Genomic DNA, 22,440 nt, shown 5'->3' on the forward strand with positions numbered 1-22,440 from the left:
GCATATTCCCTTACATAGGAGAAAAAATAATATTTAGATATTGACATCTCTACATAATGAGGAATGTAATTGTAAGCAGGAGTTATTCTGTCGGAGGACATTTTTATACTCTCCACCATAGTATGGAGGGTATATTAATTTTGTCCTTCCGTTTGTATCACCTCGAAATGTCATTTTAGACCCCACATAGTATGTGATCAAGAGTAATCAGTATAAGATTCTATGTCGATTAGCGAACGAAATAAAGTAGTTTGATAAAATTTTACTCAAATGTATATTATGTCCGCAGGATTTTTGGTATTGAAAATGGGTCATATAACGGTACCTCCCGATATTCGGTTTTTTATGATTTTTGGGTCATTATTCACCAGGATTATTTCAAATTTGGTATTTGAAGTTCTTAAGGTATGCTACAGCCTACGACAGAATATTTATACCCTACAACACTATGTGTTGGGGGTATTATAAGTTTGATTGGGCCAGAATTTATGTAACACCTCGAAATATTGGTTTCCCATATAGGAAAGTATATATGGATCTTCCTAGCTCGCCGAGCTGAGACGATCTAGCTATGTATGTCCGTCCGTCCGTCTGTCCGTCTGTCCATGTTAATTTGTAATCACTCTACAGGTCGCAATTATGGCCCGATCTTCACGAAATTCAGAATGTAGGTGGGGTTAGGGTCAGAATAGAACCCTAATTCTTTTGGAGATGATCGCATAACTTTTAAGGGTTGAAATGGACCAAAAACTGAAAAAAATCCTGATTTTCCAGTTGCTCTACTGGTCGCAATTATAGACCAATCGACGCATGTAGCTAGAGTTTAGGGCGGGGAAGAAGCCTACCAATTTGGGTGGTCATCGGATAATATTTAGCGGGTAAAATACCCCATATCTTTTGTATTGAAAAAATTCAAAATTTTTCATTAAACCGCGAATATTTTAAATCCCGGCGAAATCAAAAGCCATGACAAGGTTACTTCTGATCTTTACATTGATGTTAACATCCATCAAATCGGATATATAGCAAAATATATGCGATATATATGTCTATCAAAGAAGATATGCTTGAAAGATCTCTTATATGTTGAGAACGGCTGAACTGATTTCGACAGTTCTCATTAATTCAGAATGGCCTCTTGACAGGAAAGAAAAAACGTTTAAAAAATCGCATAAAAATATCTCTCTAAAGAAGAAAATATTGATTTTGTAATATTTTCTCATATTTTTTCAATTTTGTCATATTTTTGGCATATTTTCATTTTGAATTAAGCATTTGGTAATATTTCTACAGCTAACAAAACTAAGTAGTTGGGATATCAGGATATCATATACAGATCGCATTTATGGCCCGATCCTTATGAAATTTTGCATGGGGATAAGATGAGGGTCAGAATAGAAGCCTACTCTTTTTGGAGATAATCGCCATATATTTAGGGGTTGAAATGGACAAAAAACCGCAAAATTGTCAGCAAGTCGTAATGGAGGTTACCGGACATTGCAAAAGCCAAATAGTTTTGGATGGCCATCCAAAAATATTCAATGTGTGAAATAGTTTGCAAACTTTTTTAGACAAAATACGAAAATATCCATTCCAGTGTCTTTTTGGAGAATTCACAAATACAGGAAAGACGCACTTCTGACTATTTCGTTAAGGCTGATTTCATTGAAGAATATAGTCAAATGTCTGTATCTCATATAGATGCGTTTAAGTCAAAAACCAATAATAAATGTTAATCTTTTGCCACTTCTGAGAGATTGTAGGTCTTTGGGTAATATTGGTTCCAGATCTAGGAAGACCATTTATGTGCAACATCTACCTATAAATTGGAAATGAGCAAATTAGTTCAAGTTTCTATTATTCGAAAATTAGAACGAAACCTGATGGTTTTCTTTTATTATTTGTCACAATATCTTGTGGAATTCTTTCGAGTATCTGGCCTATATAAACTGTATCATTTATTATAGTGTTGTAGGGAATTCAACGGTCGGCCCCGCTCGACTGTAGCCTTTGCTTACTTGTTTTTTTTTAAGTTTTGTATTTGAATACTGTAATGGCTTATGACAAAAGTTGCTCTATGCAGATCGTCGACGTCGTCGTTTAGAACATAATATGACGGCTACATTTGAAATATTTAAGATTTTAAGAGAATTTATAACTGATTTTATTTATTTATTATTATTATTATTATTATTTTTTTTTTTTTTTTTTTTGAAAATTGCAAAATTAGTTCCAAATGGTAGAGGGCATTCAAAGCTGAGCCTATATGTGTCCGCCCGTATGTCCGAGTTAATTCGTAATAACGATACAGATCGCAATTATAGCCAGATCCTTACGAAATTGTGCATGGAGGTGGGATTATGGTCAGAATAGAAGCCTATTGTTCTAGGAGATGATTGCACATTATTTAGGGGTTGAAATGGACCAACAACAGAAAAAAAACCTGATTTTGCAGCTGCTCTCTGGTCAGCGGACAATACTTAGAGGGTGAATTTGACTACAACTTTTGTGTAAAATTATACAAAAATTTTCTTTAAATCGAATACCTAAATCGCATGAAAAGGACTTATAGCAAAATTTGTAAAAGACAATTATGTCAGTTTCTACGTTTATAACTCACGAAGTGCTGGAGTGATTTTAAAAATTCCTACCAATTCAAAATGACCTCTTTTCATAAAAGGATAAAATCTTAAAAATGGCATAAAAATATGCATTGTGTTTTTCTTAGTTTGACATTAAATGTTCACCCTATAATATTATGTGTTGAGGGTATAATATACAGGTTGCAAATATCGCCCGATCCTTATGAAATTTTGCATGTGGGTAGGATTAAGGCCAAATTTGAAGATGGTTCTTATTTTACAGTCACCCTACAGGTCACTATTGAAAACCATACACGCGAAATTTTGGAAGAAGAGAGGTAAGGACAAGATAGGCACAGCCATTGGATAATATTTAGCGGGAAAAAGAACCAGAAGTTTTGTATGATTTTTTTTTTTTTTGAATACCCATCAGCACGACAAGGAGCGTAAACCAAACCTCCAATACCAAAGAAACAATGACTTTGGACCTCGAAGAAGTATATCCTATATACTATAGTGCTCTAGGGCATTATATAGTCGACCCAGCGCGACCTTTGCTTACTTTTATTATTTCATTTCTTTAAATATAAGTTAAGAGTATGTGTCGGTTTTGTTGCCTGCAATATAGGGTAAGACAAAAAAACTGCAACAAAGTCAAACGCCATAATTTTTACATTTTTTTTTAAATTTTATTGAATGAAAGCAAAAAATGTCGGAAATAGCATCAAATTTTAGGATAAATTTAGATTTGTTCGAATTGGTCACCTTTGACACGAATTTTGGCCTTGAACGGGTCAATCCAATCATTACACGCTGCCCGAATGTTGCTCTGCGGTATTTTTGGCCATTCCCAGCGAAGCGCTTGCTTGAGGTGATCGACACTTTGCTATTTTTTAGTGCCAACCTTGCTTTTAAAAATACTCCAGACACAACAGTCCAACGGATTGGTATCCGGAGATTTTGGTGCGCTGGAAATGAAGCTAGGAACCTCATTTTGTAACCATTCTTGGGTGGCGAGTGCTGAGTGCGATGGTGCTGAATCCTTTTCGAATGTCCAAGATCTGTTTGCGTGCCCAAGGCTTTGATACATCCTCCAGAATTTTTCCGCGATAATATTCGGCATTTATTTTGATGCCACGGTCGATTAATACGAGCGGAGAGCGACCTTCGGCTGTTATGGCGGCCCACACCATCATCATGGCCGGTGCCTGAGTTCTGGTGGCCAAACGAAGGTGTACATTTTCGGCTGACCTCTTTGGCAAGTAAACACGATCATTTTGTTTGTTTACAAACTGCTGGACAACGAATGTTTTCTCATCGGAGAAAACCAAATTCGGCAGTTCACCACTTTCGGCCAAGCGTAGCAACTCTTTAACTCTTTTGAGTCTATTTTCTTTCAGTTGTGGTGTAAGTTCTTGCACTTTTTTGAATTTAAATGGCTTTACCCCGACCTAATTTTTCAATATTTGCCGAATGGAATATTGCGATATGTTCAGCTCACGAGCTATTTTTCGGCCATTGCGACGCGGGTTTCGATCAAGTCGTTTCTTTACTATTCGAACCATTTCTGCTAATGTTGCTGTTTTCTTTCGTCCACTCCCTTAACGTCGGGCTGCGCTACCAGTATCACGGTAACGAGCGATGGTATGAGACACAAAAGATTTATTCACATTTAAATGCTGGAATGCTCTAACTATAGCCACTTGTGGTTTTCAAGCCAAATATAAAGAAATCACACCATCTCGCTAGAATTTCATCACGAATAACTTTTTTTCTAGAAAATTCTCACGAAAGTGCTTTTGTACATTTGTAAACAATATAATGAGCTGTAACTGGACGAGTGGCTCGGAAATGACAGCAGTCTGAAGTTGGTTCCAGTTTTTTCATCTCACTCTGTATTGTGTCCATGTGAATTTAGTAGTTTTGTAGTTCCGAGCCGCATTTTACAGTTGGAGAGCCTGTGATCCTATATTTTAAATCTTCACAGGAGAAGACAATCGGTTCGTTTAAAAATTCAAATTTTAAGGATAGAACATTAAAAAAATTTAACTTTGCCCAAATTTTGAAAAAAAATATTAAATGATGTCGAAATAACTAGATTTGTACCTGGATATTTTAAATATTATTTCTTCCACGACTTTTGAATTTATAGTCATGGGTTTATGGATAAATTTTTTCAACGGTGATTTGTTCAAATTAATTTAGAGCAGAGAATGTCCGTTCATATTTAAAGAGTGTATTTCCAAGAAAATGTCAATTTTTAATTTTTTGTTGAAATATCAAAATAACTATAGAAAATGAACATCTATGTTTAAGCATATTTTGCCCAACAGATGAATATTTGTTAAAAAATTGTATTACAAATCCTCTTTCTTCCTCTTTAAGTTTTTCCAAAATCCTTCCCCTCACATCTTTGTAAATTTGATTATTATAATTCAAACATGTCACTTATAGTTGCACTAAGCCAAAACACTTCCTTTGACCTTTTTTGGCGATGGCAGGAAATGTTGTCAATGACCATAATAATAATGTATATTCTGTGTTGTCCATTCATTAGGTTTGAAACAAAACATCAAAGTAATTCCTTGGAGCCATTCTCAAAAAAAACGAGGACTAACAGAATAAATGAAATTAAGCTTAGACGACCAATAAAGGAATTGGGAACAAAACAAAATAAACCAAATAGAAAACAAATTAAGTAAAAAAAAAATATATGTACAAAATTGAGTTATACTGCTTCGAAAATATAAAGAAAAAAATTTTTTATGAAACCAACTAAAAAACAAAACAAACTAGGGAAGAATATTGCAAAGAATCCACAAAAAAGGGAAATTCAGCACAGGAAACGCTTTGACAATCATTGGCAAAAACGGACTCACACACACACACAAAATTAAATAAAAAAGGAAACGAAAAAAAAAAAACAACACTACGCCCCTACTCTGAAACGCAGTTTGGGCCACGTTCAACGGCAAACGAAACAAAACAAATAGAAACAACCGGAAACCTAAAATAAGTAACGTCAACAACAAGAAGCAGAAGGACAGTTTGGGTGTACAAACGAAGAGCATATCTGCGAAGTGAATTTATAGACAGCAATGATGACAGTACGGACACAAAGACACTCACAGTATTTGGCGACACAGGAACAAAAAAAATAGAGAAGCAAAACGAAAAAGGGACACACTAACACACATTTTTGTTGGTTTTTAATATTAATTGCACAAAGACGGAAATTTTATCAGTTAGCGAGTGAGGGAAGTGCCAAGGACGGACAAGTGGACAAACGAACGGACGGGCGGACGGACATGGTGGACCAACATTTCTCTGTTATTTCAATGTTTTTTTTTTATTTTATTTTTGTTTTCCTTTCTAACTACCAAAATAAAATAAAAAAAAATTAAAACAAACATTTCCCCAAGAAATGAAATCTAGAGAAAATAAGCAAACTACGAAAACTCGTAACGGAAACGCCTGTTACAAATCATTTTACCAAAGTTTTGTTTTCCTCTCCCCCTTTTTTTCTTCCTGGGAGTACAACAAAACTTAGCCATAAATGGAAAACTAGCAACACATTTTGTTGCCATTAGCTTTATGGATGGAATTGGAAATAACGAACGGTTAAACTTTAAGATATTTCCTGGTTTCGCTTCTTCACTCTTTCAGTGGCAATAAATCCAAACACTTGTAAATACATGAATAGTCATAAATGCTACTGAAGGATTGCACTTCAAAAGAGCAAGAACAAGAGCAACAGAATGAAAGAAAGCCCACTACAACTTGGAGAGTAGAATTGAATTGAAAATTCAATGAAGTGTTTCACCAAAACCGTTAGGCAAGGGGTGTATTAGATGGGAGCGAAAAATTGAGCAAATTTCAATAAGAAACCTTAAAAATATCATAGGTACGTAAAAACTGAAACGTGAAAAAATACATGAAATCGGGGTTTATCCTTATATAGGGACTATACTGAAAAGTGCAACACCATTACCCATACTTTAACCTAATGATTCTTGAAGTAATCTTAAGATCTCTCTAAAACTCTCATTGAATGTCGCGAAATATATCTCAAAACATTGGGGTATATTTTTATACCCTCCACCATAGTATGGAGGGTATATTAAGATTGTCATTCCGTTTGTAACACCTCAAAATATACATTTTAGACCCCACAAAGTTAATATATTCTTGATCAACATGTCGATTTAATGTCCGTCCGTCTGTGGAAATCATTCTAGCTTCCGAACGAAATAAAATAGCTTCATAAAAATTTAGTCAAATGTATAATATGGACTTTTGGGATTTTAAATAGGCCATAGAGGTTCACGTTTTTGTATAGCCCCCATTGAATGGTATAGCCCCATATAACGGCACCTCAATTTTTTCGGTACTTTAATGATTTTAGCGACATTATTCACCAGAATTGTTTCAAATTTGGTATTTGAAGTCCGTATTGGATACTACAGCCTAAGACTGAAAATTGTCTGTGCCCCCATATAACGGTACCTCCAGATATTCGATGTTTTGATGATTTTAGCGAAAATATTCACCGGAATTGCTTCAAAATTGGTGTTTAAAGTTCGTAATGGATACTACAGCCTACGACAGAAAATTGTCTGCGCAGGTCAACATCTTCGTATAGCACTCAAAAAACGGAACCTGCCGATATTCGGTATTTTGATGATTTTAGCGACATTTTCACCGGAATTGTTTCAAATGTGGTATTTGAAGTTCGTAATAGATACTATAGCCTATGACAGAAAAGTTTGTCCTTAGAGCCCATATCTGTTATAGGGGTTCCTATCTACAAACCAAGTACTATAAAATCCGCTCTGCATTTTCCGAAGCTCAGAGTGACTATGGGACAGTGATATTATAAGAAAAATTACAGTGATTTGCTAAAAATAAAAAGGTATATATAAAGAGCAATTGATGTCACTTTTCTATGAAAGAAAAAAATGTCGGAAATAGCATCAAATTTTAGAATAAGTTCTGATTTGTTCGAATTGGTCACCTTTGGCCCGAATTACGGCCTTCAAACGGCCAATTAAACCCTTACACGCTGCCCGAATATTGCTCTGCAGTATTTTGGCTCATTCCCGGCGAAGCGCTTGCTTGAGGTGATCGACATTTTGGTATTTTTTTAGTGCCAACCTTTTTTCAAAAAATTCCATACACAAGAGCCCAACGGATTGCTATCCGGAGTTTTTCGTGTCCATTGTAAGTTGGTAATGAAGCGAGGAACTTCATTTTTTAACAAGTCTTGGGTGGTGCGTGCTGAGTGCGATGGTGCTGAGTCCTGTTGGAATGTTCAAGGTCTCCGGCCAAAATGTTTGCGTGCTCAAGGCTTCAATACACCCTCCAGAATATTTTCGTGATTATATTCGGCATTTATTCTGATGCCACGGTCGATAAATACGAGCGGAGAGCGACCATCGACTGTTATGGCGGCCCACACCATCACCATGGCCGGCGCTTGAGTTCTGGTGGCCAACCGAAGGTGCACATTCGAGCAGTTGACCTCTTTGACAAGAAAAACTCGATCAACGGCTGGACAACGAATATTTTCTCATCGGATAAAACCAAATTGGGCTCTTTACCACTTTCAGCCAATCGAAGCAACTCTTTAGCTCTTTTGAGTCTATTTTCCTTCTGTTGCGGTGTAAATTCTTGCACTTTTTGGAATTTCAATAGCTTTACCCCGAGCTAATTTTTCAATATTTGCCGAATGGAAATTTGCAATATTTTCAGCACACGAGCCATTTTTCGGCCACTGCAAAGCGGGTTTCGATCAATACTTTTTGAGCCATTTTTGCTGATGTTGTTGTTTTCTTCCGTTCACTTCCTTGACGTCGGGCTACGCTACCAGTATCTCGGTAATGAGCGATGATACGAGACACAAAATGCTCACCAAAATGCTTTTGTACGCTTGTAAACAATATAATGAGCTATCACTGGAATAATTTTAACAGCTGTCGGACGAGTGGCTTAGAAATGACAGAAGTCCGAAATTTGTTGCAGTTTTTACATCTCACGCTGTACGGGAGCTATATCCAAATCTGAACCGATTCGAGTATAATTTGACAAATATATTTTTGTACCAAATTTAGTCACTCAAGCCGAATTTCGTTGAAATCGAATCCATTTCGCATTCCAAATTTGGAGACTGTATCTGTGTTCGATCAAAAGATATGTGGATATAAAATCAAAATTTTTGGAAGGTACCTCCGATTCTGATGCTATCTCCAGTTCCAAGTGGAATTTTAAAAATTTATATAGCAAACATTTTCCTCTTTTATAGATTTAGAAGAAAATGTTATGTTAATAGATATATTGAGATGTGCCAAATCTGTATGGGGTTGAATGTTAATTTCGCGTTTTATAAATTTCATGGATATTCAAAGCCCTTTGGGGGGGAGGTTCTTAATGGAGGCAACCGATACTGTCCATTTCTCGCCCCTGAACTAGCACATATCCAAATGTTGGGATTTGCAAGGGTGGAGGAAAATCGGATAATCCTTCACTTCCTGCAATATTTTTTTTTTTTTTTTAAATTGTGAGCTTTGTGTGGGAGACAGCAGTGGACCGATATTGTCCATCTCTGAACTCAATATAACTCAATGATTATAATATTACGATGTACCAAGTATGGACCAAATGGGATATTCCTTTCAATAGTTATCGTGCGATCCAGGCAGACAGACGGATGAACGACTCCAAATGTCCTGAAATGGATTTGGTTCAAAGAGACCAAGGGTATATACCGTTATTTTTATGAGACACATTTTGCCCGCATCAATACATATGTAATTATTATTAAAAAAATAAATATGTAATTTTGTATTATTATATTTAATACGAACCAGAGCTCTAAGAAACGTCACTATATCTCTAAGGATCAAAATAATAAGAGAGAGCCTTATGATGAACAAGCCTGACAGACAGCTCACAATAATCTTAAAAGTGGCAGTAATAGCCTTAATGCCTATCTCCTCGTCTTTGCAGCTGTAACCGCCGTCAGAATGCGGTACAAGACGAACTGCCCTCTTCGCCTCTCAGAATTTCCAACTCATTCTACTCAACGTACTTCATTTATTTGGAAACCTACCAAGCAAAAGCTAAATTTTCAAAATTTCAAAAATGTTTCTGTTTTCTGCCTATTTCAACCCCTTAATATTTCCCGATCATCACCAAAAACAATAGGCTTTTATTCTGACACTAATTCCACCCCAATTTTCAATTTCGTGACGATGGGGCCATAATTGCGACCTGTACCTTGATTACAAATTTTCCTGGACAGACGGACGGACGGAATGCGGTACAGGAAGAACAGCCCTCTTCACCTCTCAAAATCTCCAACACATTCTACTCAACGTACTACATTTATTTGGAAACCAATCAAGCAAAAGCTAAATTTTCAAAATTTGGAATTGTAGCCAGAACCACAGTACCAGAAAAATGCGGCTTTAAACTGATACAACTACAACACCACAATCAAATTGTTCTTGTGTCCATGATCCTCTACTTCTTAGATCACTGACCAGTTTTTCCTCTGTCTCCTTAAATTCAGTATTTGTTCTGCATCCTTTTACCTTCCAACAACAACGTTTCCATCTAAGTTAGTGAAAAAAACAACGCCCACAGCTTTTCCACACATTCAACGCCAACGACGGAGGAGTCTTGTAGACCACACAGAAAAATGACTTTCCAAAGTTGATGGTTTTTCTTCTAGATTTTGTGTTTTTTTTTACGGAATCTTGTTCGGGTGGTTTTGTTTGTTTATTTATTTGTATAGGACACTCAAGTGGGCATTTCTTTACAAACACACGCACAAACACATATGTATATATACATATACTCTTGGTGCGTGTGCTTGTCAACTGCAATTGCTGGAGTATGGCTTCAAGTTGGAAATTTAAGTGACCACAAAATGCACAAAACTATAAAACAGCAGCAGCAACAACAACATAAAATAAGAAAAAAACGGACTACTGCTGCCATAAACTGTCAGTGGCTATAAAACAAACAAAACAGAGGCAACAACAAAATCAAAGGAGAGAAACATTTTAGGACACCATCAAAGGAGTAAAAAGAAAACAGCGACTGGTAAAGCTAAGAGGCCAGCGAAAAAAACTGGATACTGAATAAAAAAATACAAACTGTAAGAAGAACAAATTGAAAGACAAATCCCTTGCTGAAAAATAGGAGTAGCGAGTGGAGAAGTGAAACGAGTCAGTCCAAAATGGAAGCAAACAAAACAAAACGTAACTGCAAAACAAACTGAAATTGTTCAAGTATTTAATTGTTTGTGCAGAATTGTGGAAAATATATTTTTGTTGTGGGAAAAGTAGTTTGGGACTTAGGTGGATTGAAGGTACCCTATATGTGGCTTAAGGAGATAGTGGCAAAGAGAATATTAATTATGGCAGCCGAGTGAAATTTTGAATGAATCCGGTCATATCAGCAGGCCTGAACTAGTCTAACTTTACATAGAGAAAACTATGGATATTAAAATACATGTAAAGGATATTAAAATACCTGTAAATTAAACCAACCAAATCATATTACAGCGGGTATTCTTCCGGATGAAAAACTTTCCCTAGAAAGACTACAGTTCTAACGTAGTCATATTAAGAGAGAAGAATTAAATAAATATTCTTAAGGAAAATAAATGAAATATGACCCTATGTATGGGCTTGTAGCATAATCCCTAAAAATATCCAAAATATTCTGGTTCGAATGGGCATTGTCCCCTTGTCTGTTTGTTTAATTTAAGATAAAAACAAGTTAAATAGTATCAGTCGGTTTTGCCGACAGCCTTCATCTATGATTTTTCACACTGTTGACCATTTATGGGGGAGGTTCCGAAGCAGATGGCCAATATTGTCCAATTCGTATCTGACCTATGTCTGATATAAATATTACAAATATGGCACATATTTGGACTATACCGACAATTTTCCATACTTTATATGAGATATGTGAACATTTTTGGAAAATGTAGAAATATGCGTGAGGTAACAGACATACTGCATCTAATACAGATACAAATATTGATATGTGAAAAATTTTAAGGAAATGCAACAATTTTATACGAAATTATAAATTCTATATTCATATCAGATTTCTTGTTTAGAGAAATTTTTAGATACAGCAAGTTGTATAAAATCGCCGACTTGTTTCGCAAGTTATGACAAATATGCGAATTGGAAACTGTGACCCTTTGTGGGTGACGTACCAGAAGGGATTGGCAGATATCTATCATCTTCACAACAAATTTTATGTTAGCAAAATATTCTGGATGTGTGAAATATGAGGAGTGTTGGATGATTATTTTTGTTTTCCAAAATTTTGAACCCTTTGTGGGGGGATGTACCAGAAGGAGTGCGCCGATATGAACCATTCCCATAACCGATCTTGTGTAAGTAAAAATGATTGGATGTGTGAAAATAGTAGAGAACCGGATGCTTGTCACGGATTTTATGATCGTTTTGGCTATTCAAAATTTTGACCCTTTGTGGGAGAGGTACCAGAAGAAATGATCCGATCTCTACCATCTTTATAACAGATCTTGTGTTGATGGAAATATTGCGATGTATGAAGTCTGAATTGAATCAGAAGTTGGTTTAGTGTTCGTGAGCTTCAGAGATATACATTTTTTATCCCTTTGTGGGTCAGGTACCAGAGGTAATGGTCCGATCTCTACTGCCTTTATCGCTAAGATACTGTGTTAAATAAATTGACACACGATCATGTGTGATAAAAGTATTAAGATGTGAAATCGGATGATAATTTCGCGTTTTATGAGCATCGCGGTTATTCAAAATTTCGACTTTTTGTGAGGGAGGTACTTGATGGAGTTGACCATTATAACCCATTTTTCATCTGATCTAGAACTGACGCAAATATAAGGATTTGTAAGGTTGATGCAAAATCGGATCATCGCTTCTCTTTGTGCGAAGAAAATAAATATTTTTTTGTTTTGAAAATTTCGGTCTTTTGTGGGGGAGGTACTCGAACGAGTGGGCCGATATATTCCATCTAAACACCAGTCCTTGGGTTAATAAATGTATTGGGATGTGTGAAATTTGAAGACAATCGTACCAAGTCTAATGGAATAGGATGTTCATTTCTCGTTTTGTGATCTTAATGGCTTTTCAAAATTTTGATCCTTTGTAAGATAGGTACCGATAGGTACCTTTCTGTGCAATTAAATAAGTTTTTCTTTTTTTTTTTTTTTTTGAAAATTTCGACGTTTTGTGGGCCGATATTGCCCATCTCCGAACTCCATCTAAGTATGATAATAATATTACGATAAAATAAAAAAATTGCAAAAAGTAAAACGCCATATTTTTGCTTTTTTTTTTAATTTTATGAATGAATGAATGAATGAAAGAAAAAAAAAATACGGAAATAGCATCAAATTTTACAATAAGTTTAGATTTGTTCGAATTGGTCACCTTTGGCACGAATTATGGCCTTCAAACGGCCAATGAAACCGTCACACTCTGCTCGAATGTTACTTTTCGGTATTTTGGCCCATTCCCGGCGAAGCGCTTGCTTGAGGTGATCGACAACTTGGTATTTTTTAGTGTCAACCTTGCTTTCCAAAATACTCCAGACACAATAGTCCAACGGATTGGTATCCAGGGATTTGGTGGCAATTGTGCGCTGGAAATGAAGCGATGAACCTCATTTTGTAACTATTCTTGGGTGGCTCGTGCTGAGTGCGATAGTGCTAAGTACACTCTCCAGAATATTTTCGCGATAATATTCGGCATTTATTCTAATGCCACGGTCGATTAATACGAGCGGAGAGCGACCACCGGCTGTTATGGCGGCCCACACCATCACCGTGGTCGGCGCTTAAGTTCTGGTGGCCAACAGAAGGTGCACATTGTCAGCTGACCTCTTTAGCAAGTAAACACGATCATTTTGTTTGTTTACAAACTGCTGGATAACGAATGTTTTCTCATAGGATAAAACAAAATTCGGCAGTTCAACTGTTTCGGCCAAGCGGAGGAACTCTTTAGCTTTTTTGGAGTCTATTTCCTTTCTGTTGCGGTGTAAGTTCATTCACTTTTTGGAATTTCAGTGGCTTTACCCAGAGCTCATTTTTCAATTTTGCCGAATGGAATATTGCGATATGTTTAGCTCAGGACCCATTTTTCGGCCACTGCGACGCGGGTTTCGATCAAGTCGCTTCTTTACTTTTCGAATTATTTCTGCTGATGTTCCTCTTTTCTTCCGTCTACTTCCTTGACCTCGGGCTACGCTACCAGTATCACCGTAACGAGCAATGGTACGAGGCACAAAAGATTTATTCACATTTAAATGCTGGAGTGCTATAACGATAGCCTCTTGTGGTTGACTCCATTACGAATAACTTTTTTTTTGGAAAATTCTCACCAAAATGCTTTTGTACGCTTGAGCTGTCAGTGGAATAATTTTAACAGTTGTCGGACGAGTGGCTGAGAATTGACATCAGTCTGAAGTTGGTTACAGGTTTTTCATTTTACCCCGTATTATCTCTATGTTTTAGGTCGTTTTAATTATTTATTGTTTTTTTAATGTTAATAATTCTATTCAGTTGAGAAAAAATCGGTGAATAACATAGCTAAAATCATTAAAACGTGGACCTGCACAGACAGTTTCCTGTCATAGGCTGTAGAATCCATTACGAACTTCAAATACCAAATTTGAAACAGTTCCGCTGAATAATGTCGCTAAAATCATAATCATCATAATAAATATCGGGAGGTATCATTCTTTGGGGGCTATACCAAAACGTGGACCTTCATGGCCAATTTTCAATATCAAAACTCCTGTAGACATAATATACATTTGAGTATAATATATATGTACTTTGTGGGGTCTAAAATATATATTTCGAGGTGTTACGAAGGAAATTACAAACTTAATATACCTTCCATACGATGGTTGTGGGTATAAAGCTAAAATTTGGATAAAATAAGAAAAAAATAAAAAGGATATTAAAAACGTTGATTATTTTCAATATTTACTCTTTGGTGGTGATTTTATGAATGTTTTAGAAAATGTTTAATTTTTATATTAATTTCCTATATTGAGGAATATATCACTGACTACCAGTAGGACTGGAAGAAATGTTGTTGTCAAATTATATAATATATAAATATATAAGATAAACATTATTCCTTTTTCTAGATTTCTTATCTTCATACAAAATGTAAAATTTTGTGCATTAAAATAATAAAAATCTTAAATAAAATTGTAGCAATCCTTACCTCAGGTCCTTGCCCAAGCAATGAATATACTTCCAAATAAGTAGCTTTATATTTCATCTTACGGAGCAAGATTTTTCCTCCTTACTCGAAATGGAATTCCTCTTATTTTCTTTCAATAAAACAAAACCCAAGATTTCCACTTCACATACCGTAGGGTAAATGCAACATCTTAAACTATTTCCTATCATAAAACTTTCCACAGCAAACCATAAAAAATTTTAACAATCATAACGTAAACAACAACAACAACAAAAACTAATTTTTTATACTTTTCTTTTTCATTAAAGCATTTCAAAGTAGCGGAAAAAAGTGAAACACATAAAGTAGTGAAGTCGAAAAAAATTGGAACGAAGAAAAAACTAAAGCACAAAAAAAAAAGCATTAAAACAAGCATAACGAACGAAAAATTGCACAGAAAAGTTTTGTGAACGCGGTTGAAAGTTATTAATAACAGAAACAGAAACTTACAAGTTTCCGTGGAACAAAACAAAAACAACAACAACAGCAAAAACCTTTAGCTAAAAATTGCAAACTACAAAACAAGAAATAGGAGAAAGCAAGGAAAAAAAAAGGAAAATAAAAATGGCAAACTCCAAGGAACGAAACAGCTCCAACTGCAGCAATACAACAGTAGCAACAACAACAAATACTACTCTGGCTATTAGCAACAAAAGCAGTGGCAAAAACTTTAGAGAAAGTAGAATCTCCTTCAATGGCAAACCACAAAGAGCCAATAGCAGTCTCAGACCCTGTCCGCCCCAAAAACATGCGATAAGGAATGGCTGCAGTCAAAATGGCCCAGCGCTGCCTATGCCTAGAAAGGGCAGTGGCAGTGATATTATTAGTTTTATAACAAACAGTATTACAACAATGGCAACAGCAACAGCTACAACAACTGCATCCAGCACAACAATTCCAAATAGTTCCGCACTTGGGACTATCGAGTCTAGAATGCCATCGTCGTCATCATCATCATCGTCATCATCACCATCATTTGTGGATGACTTTCGTGTCAACAGTGCAACTTCAAGTAGCGCCAAAGTTCCGACCACCAACACCAGCAACACCCAGACTATCAAAGCTACCACTGATTCATTATTGGCTGCAACAGCTACGGCTACTAATTCTGATACTGCCAATAACACTGCAACTGAAACTCTAACTGCCTCAGCTACTTCGCGTATGACTTTTTCAACTTCGGCTGCTTCGTCATCATCAGTGCCCTCATCATCATCGCCATCATTATTATCAACATTGCCAGCATCGAGAATCGCAATAAGAAGAAGAAGACGAGCAACAATATCATCATCATCGGCAGCGATTTGTGGCGGCACCAAGCACAACTTTCTGCCCACCATTTCGCTCAAATCGTATTTTTTCTTGTGGCATTTCTTTTGTATATTGGGTAAGTTTTCTTCTTCATAGTTTTCTTTTTCCATTTTCCTTTCTGCGATTGCAATTGCTAGTATTTTATTATTTGAGTATTGTTGTAAATTATATTTGACTTCGCGTTATTAAATTCTTGATTGTTGGTTTATGGGCAATGCATAAATTTTCGAAATACTTTCGAGAGATTGACAATAGAGAAGCTGGGTTAAGTTTGGAGGTCAAACTTGAAATGGGAATTATTAAAGTAATGAGACGGAAGTATGAAAAAAAAGTCGGATTACTTAGTAACGGGGCCTTCTAAAATATAAAATCAGCCAAACATGCTATATGGGCCATAATGATATTGAACAATATTATAATTTTGTAACTGGGTAATATATACCCAAGCCTTGACTTATGATTATCCTAACTGTTGACCCTTTATGGGGCAGGTTCCGAAACAGTTGGAGGCAGAATTGGTTGCTTATCTCGCCTTCTTTGAGCGTTTCGTTTTTCGAAAATGTTACAACCTATATGGGTGCGGTACCAGAAGAAATGGTCCGATCTGTACCATCTTTACAACAGATCATGTTGATGAAAATTTTGAGATGTATCAAGTCTAAATGGAATCGGATGTTAATTTCGCGTTGTATGAGCTTCACAGTTACTCAAAATTTTAACCCCTTGTGGAGGAAATACCAGAAGAAGTGGACCGATATATTCCAACTTCGTTCCAGACCTTGGATTAATAAAAATATTGTGATGTGTGTAATTTGAAGAGAACGGGATGCTTTTCGGATTTTATTATCGTTTTTAGAGCCTCCAACATACTATGGAGGGTATATTAACTTTGTCATTCCGTTTGTCACTCCTCGAAATTCTCATGTAAGACCCAACAAAGTATATATATTCTTGATCAGCGTAAAAATCTATGTCGATTTAACGATTTCCGACAGTTTTCAAACGAATCATAGATAGAAGTCTAAAATTTGACACACATGCTTATGTTGTTAGTAGACAGGTTATGTTCGTAAATGGGTCCACGTTTTCATATAGCCACCATATAACGGTACCTCCCGATATTCGATATTATGATGATTTTAGCGACATTATTCACCGGAATTGTTTCAAATTTGGCATTTAAATTTCGAAATGGATACTACAGCCCACGTCTTCGTATAGCCACCATATAACGGTACCTCCCTATATTCGGTATTTTGATGAGTTTAGCGACATTATTCACCGGAATTGTTTTAAATTTTGTGTTTGAAGTTCGTAATGAATACTACAGTCTAAGGCAGAAAATTTTCTATGCAGGTCCACGTCTTCGTATAGCCCACATAAAACGAAACCTCCAAATATTCGGTAGTTTGATGATTTTAGCGTCATTATTCACCGTAGTAGTTTCAAATAACGCATTTAGAGTTCGTAATGGGAACTACAGTCTGTGACAGAAAATTGTCTATGCAGGCATAGATCTTCGTATAGGCCCCATATATCATGTATCAACTCCCTATATTCGGTATTTTGACGATTTCAAGTACAATACTCACCGAAATTGTTTGAGATGTCGTACTTGAAGTTAGTAATAGAAGCTACAGCCTGTGACAAAAAATTGTCTTTACAGGTCCAGGTTTGCGTATAGCACCGATATAAAGGTACCACCTTAAATACGGAATTTGATTATTTTAGCTACATTGTTCACCGTTTATTTCAAGTTTCGAATTTGAATATGGTAATGGCTAATGACAAACAATGCCTATGTAAGACCACGTCGTACAGGCCCTAATATAACGGCTATATTCTGTATTTTTAAGATGTTATTAGAATTTTGGGCGAATATTAACTTTATCGAAAAATTCCAAATTCGTTCTAAATGGTGGATGGTATTTAAAGTTCGTCCCGGCCGAACTTACTGCTTTTTTACTTGTTGTTATTCGAAACTCTGACACTTTGTGGGGGAGGTACCAGAAGGAATGATTCGATCTCTACCATCTTTATAAACTTGTTTTTATGGAAATATTGAGATGTGTCAAATCTGAATGAAATCGGATATTAATATAGTGCTTTATGAGCTTTATAAGTTTTCAAAAAATTTTGGCTTTTTTTGGGGGGGTTGGTGTGTGTACCAGGAGGAGTGGACCGATATATTCCATCTTCACACCAGTCCTTGGGTTAAGGAAAATATTATAATTTTTATAATTTAAAGACAATCACCCATTTACATCACATTTTATAAGAGTTATAATTATTCAAAATTTTGACCCTTTGTGTGGGAGGTACTTTATGGAGTGGACCGATATTGTCCATTTTCGCAACTGCTCTGAGCACTGATGGAAATATTAGGATTTGCCAAGGTGGAGCAAAATCGGAATATACTTTCCTTTTTGTGTGCAGTAAATTCGTTTCTTTGAGAATGTTGACATTTTGTTTGGATGCGATCCAATATTGACCATTTCCGATCTCGATCTAAGTTGGACAATAATATTACGATGTACCAGATTTGGACCAAATCGGATAGTCCTTTCGAGAGTTATCGTGCGCACCAGCTAGACAGACAGACGGACGGACGGACTAAATCGACTTGAAATGTGCTGAAACGGATTTGGTCCAAAGAGAACTAGGGTCTGAAACCGTTATTTCAATGAGGCACGTTTTGGGACTATCAAGGGATGTATACCATCTCTAGCCATATGGCTGAGAGTATAAAAAGAATTTATTTTCCTCATTACCTAGTAGTGCGAGATGTCGGCCCAGTATGTAATTAACCGGCTGTAAAACCTAGTTCGAGAAACGAAGAAAAAAATTAAGAAGCAAGCAAAGGCTATAGGCGTGCGGGGCCGACAATGGGATACCCCTTAACACTATAATATATTGGAAACTTCTTTAGGTCCAAACCCACAAATGTAACCTTTGGTTTTGACTGGTGGCATTTGCCCTGCATTCATAAAAATGTCACACAGAAGTTGTGGTCTATTTTATCTCCTAAATATTATCCGATGTAATTTTCACAAAAAAAAGTTAAAAATTCTGTTGAAATCTTAAAAATACCGAATGTCGCTATTACATTTGGGTCTATTCAACGGCGTGAACCTGCAAAGCCAAATTTTGTCATAAGCCATTACAATATTCAAATGCGAAACTTGAATAAAAAATATCGGTGAATAATGTAGCTAAGATCATCAAGAAAACCGAATGTAGGGAGGAACCGTTATATTGGGGCTATACGATAACGTGGACTTACACAGACAATTTTCTGTCTTAGGCTGTAGTATCCATCACGAACTTCAAAATACCAAAATTGAAACAATTCCGGTGGTTAATGTCGCCAAAATCATCAAAATAGCGAATATCTGGAGGTGCCGTTATATGGGGGTTATGCGAAGACGTAGACCTGCACAGACATTTTTCTATCTTAGACTGTAGTATCCATTACGAACCTTAAATGCCAAATTTAAAACAATTCTGGTGAATAATGTAGCTAAAATCATCAAAATACCGAATATAGGGAGCTACCATTGTATGGGGCTATACCGAAACGTGGACATGCGCATAAAACTTTCTGTCACAGGCTGTATCCATTACGAACTTCAAGTGTCAAATTTGATAAATTTCTGGTGAATAATGTAGCCCAAATCATTAAAATACCGAATATCGGGAGGTTCTGTTATATGGGGGCTATACGAAGACGAGCAACTGAACAAACAAATGTCTTTCTAAGGCTGTTATATCTATTACGAACTTCCAAAAACAAATTTGAAACAATTACGGTGAATAATGACGTTAAAATCACCAAAATACCGAAAATAGGGAGGTACCATTATATGGGAGCTATGCCAATTCGTGGACCTACATGGCCTATTTTTACTACCAAAAGTCCTGCAGACTTAGTATTCATTTGAGTAAAATCGTATCAACCTACTTTATTTCGAGCAGAAGCTAGAGTAATTTCCATAGACGGACAGACGGATAGGCGGACGGATATTGCTAAATCGACATAGAATTTTATGCTGATTAAGAATATATATATATACTTTGTGGGTTCTAAAATGTATATTTCGACGGGTTTTTAACGGAATGACAAACGTAATATACCCTACAAACTATGGTGGAGGGTATAAAAAGAGAACTGCATTCAATTTTTGGGGCGTATCATCAATGGCGATTAGCAAGATGTAACTTATACGCCCCATATCTCTGCAGATGGATAATTAAAAGCAATGCAGAATATTACGTAATCTATTTTTTAATAAACTCTAATAAAATCTCAACAGGTCAATGTTTGTTATGCTACAATTATTATTCATAGAAAGGTCCTTTAAATTACTTTTCAAGTTTTCTTCGGCTAAAATGTTTTGAATAAAATTTGACTATTTTGTCACTTTATTAATTTCTATAAACAAAACTAAATCTAATTATGGAAAGAAGAAGGAAAACTTAATAAAAACAAAATATTAACAAAATGAGAAATGAGCGACAAAGCTCAAAATAAAAAATAATTAAATATTTTCCGCTACCAACAAAGCAAATGAATGGACATTTAACATTTTCAATGTTGTTGTCTTTTTTCGTTTCATCAGTTTTATTTTCCACTTTTTCTTGCTATTTTGCAAGAGCTAGAGAAACAAACAATATAAATAAAAATCTTGCGAAAAAAAGTAAAATAGGTTTAGTTACCTCGGGGTAAACTTAGGGTGCCCTACACCAAGTCCGTAGCACAAAGTGGATTCTTAGATATATTTTGAGAAGAAACCTGGGTCTTGTAAAATATTTTATTGATAATTTTTTTTAATTTTTAAGAGTATGATTGCAATCATCAATAATGCCCCTAAGAATATTTATATTGGATTTATAATTTTTTAAGGGACCAATAAAATAGATGTTTCTAAGGACATTTTTTAAGACCTGTTGTTTTATTGATACTTAGAAAATTCTAAGAAAATCTAACATGTTCAATTTATTCTTGGAAGATATTCCTAAAAAAATCCAAGTTCCTCTACAGAGGATTTTCTAACTAAATGGATAAACGTGGATTCTTTGAGAATATTTTTTAAAGGATCCACAAACATTAATTTTTGAAAATATTTATTCAAGGAACAGTGAACTTTAACTTTTAAGAGCAATTTCTGAATACCAATTGTTTTATCGATCCATAAAAAATTCTTCAAAAAAATCCCCGTTTTTCTATTAGTCCTTAAAACATTTTAAAAGGCGCAAGTTGTTCTATTTGTCCTAAAAATTCTTAGAAAATCCACGTTTACGAAGTAGTCCTTAAAAATTCAGTTTATTCTATTGATCCTTAAAAATCTCTTGGAAAATCCACCATATTAAATTGAACCTTGGAAAAAGAATTCCTAAAAAATCCATGCTCCTCAAGTTCCTCTCCAAAATGTAAATAGAACAACGGGGATGTTTTAAAGTGTTTTTTTAAGGACCAATAAAACAAGGAGTCTTAGAAGTTTTTAAAGGACCAACGAACTTTGATTTTTATAAAAACGATTTCAATTACCAAATGGATCAACGTGGATTCTTTGAGAATGTTTTTCTAAGGACCCACCAACATTAATTCTTAATATTTTAGAATGTTTTCGCAATTAACAAATGTGGATTATTTAAGAACATTTATCCGACCCAGCTATCAAAGTGGATTCTTATGAATTTGCTGTGTTTTTTTAGAAATAAATTCCTGTCCACAAAAAGTCTTCTGTCTGTAACAGATCTTCGTAGCCTCCAATGTCGTAAGATATAGAGTCACAATGTCATTTGTCTGCAGAATATCGTCGTCCCAATAAACAATTCACAAGTTCTTCTGTCATATAACACCTTAAGAAGGTCTTGTATGTAAGGTAAATCCTATTTTTATTCGAAAGACAGCGACTTATTTTCAAAGTAATTTTTGACTTCTGCGAGTCGTCATATCGAATTAATTTCGAACGGGGTTAACCCTCATGTGATATTAAATTTAGAATAAAGTTATCGAAATATTTTATAAATAGATAGTCCAAATTTCGGATTTGAAAACAATTTTGGTCAAAATATGCCTCACCAATATATTAGCTGAAGGCCCTTACAGGGAAAGGTATCTAAAGCCCAAACACATGCTCCTCTTACACTTAATTGTTAAAATATTCTAAAGGTTCCTCAGTCCCAAAAATGGACTTTTCCCTCCCTACATATTTTGCATCACTTCCATGCTCATTGCAACACCCCATACCTCTGCCATA

The 22,440-nt window shown here is 35.6% G+C and overlaps 1 protein-coding gene across 1 annotated transcript in view; it reads left to right on the plus strand.

The window, feature by feature from the left end:
• LOC101894676 (mucin-5AC-like) overlaps positions 1-22,440 on the plus strand; it is a 207,261-nt gene that overhangs the window by 23,631 nt on the left and 161,190 nt on the right. Inside the window, exon 2 of the mRNA XM_059123943.1 lies at positions 15,136-16,253. Coding sequence (XP_058979926.1) covers positions 15,431-16,253 — 823 coding nt within the window. The 5' untranslated portion in view covers positions 15,136-15,430. The remainder of the gene's footprint in view (positions 1-15,135; positions 16,254-22,440) is intronic.

Source organism: Musca domestica, unplaced genomic scaffold (genome assembly GCF_030504385.1).
Source record: "Musca domestica strain aabys unplaced genomic scaffold, Musca_domestica.polishedcontigs.V.1.1 26, whole genome shotgun sequence".
NCBI lineage: Eukaryota > Metazoa > Arthropoda > Insecta > Diptera > Muscidae > Musca > Musca domestica.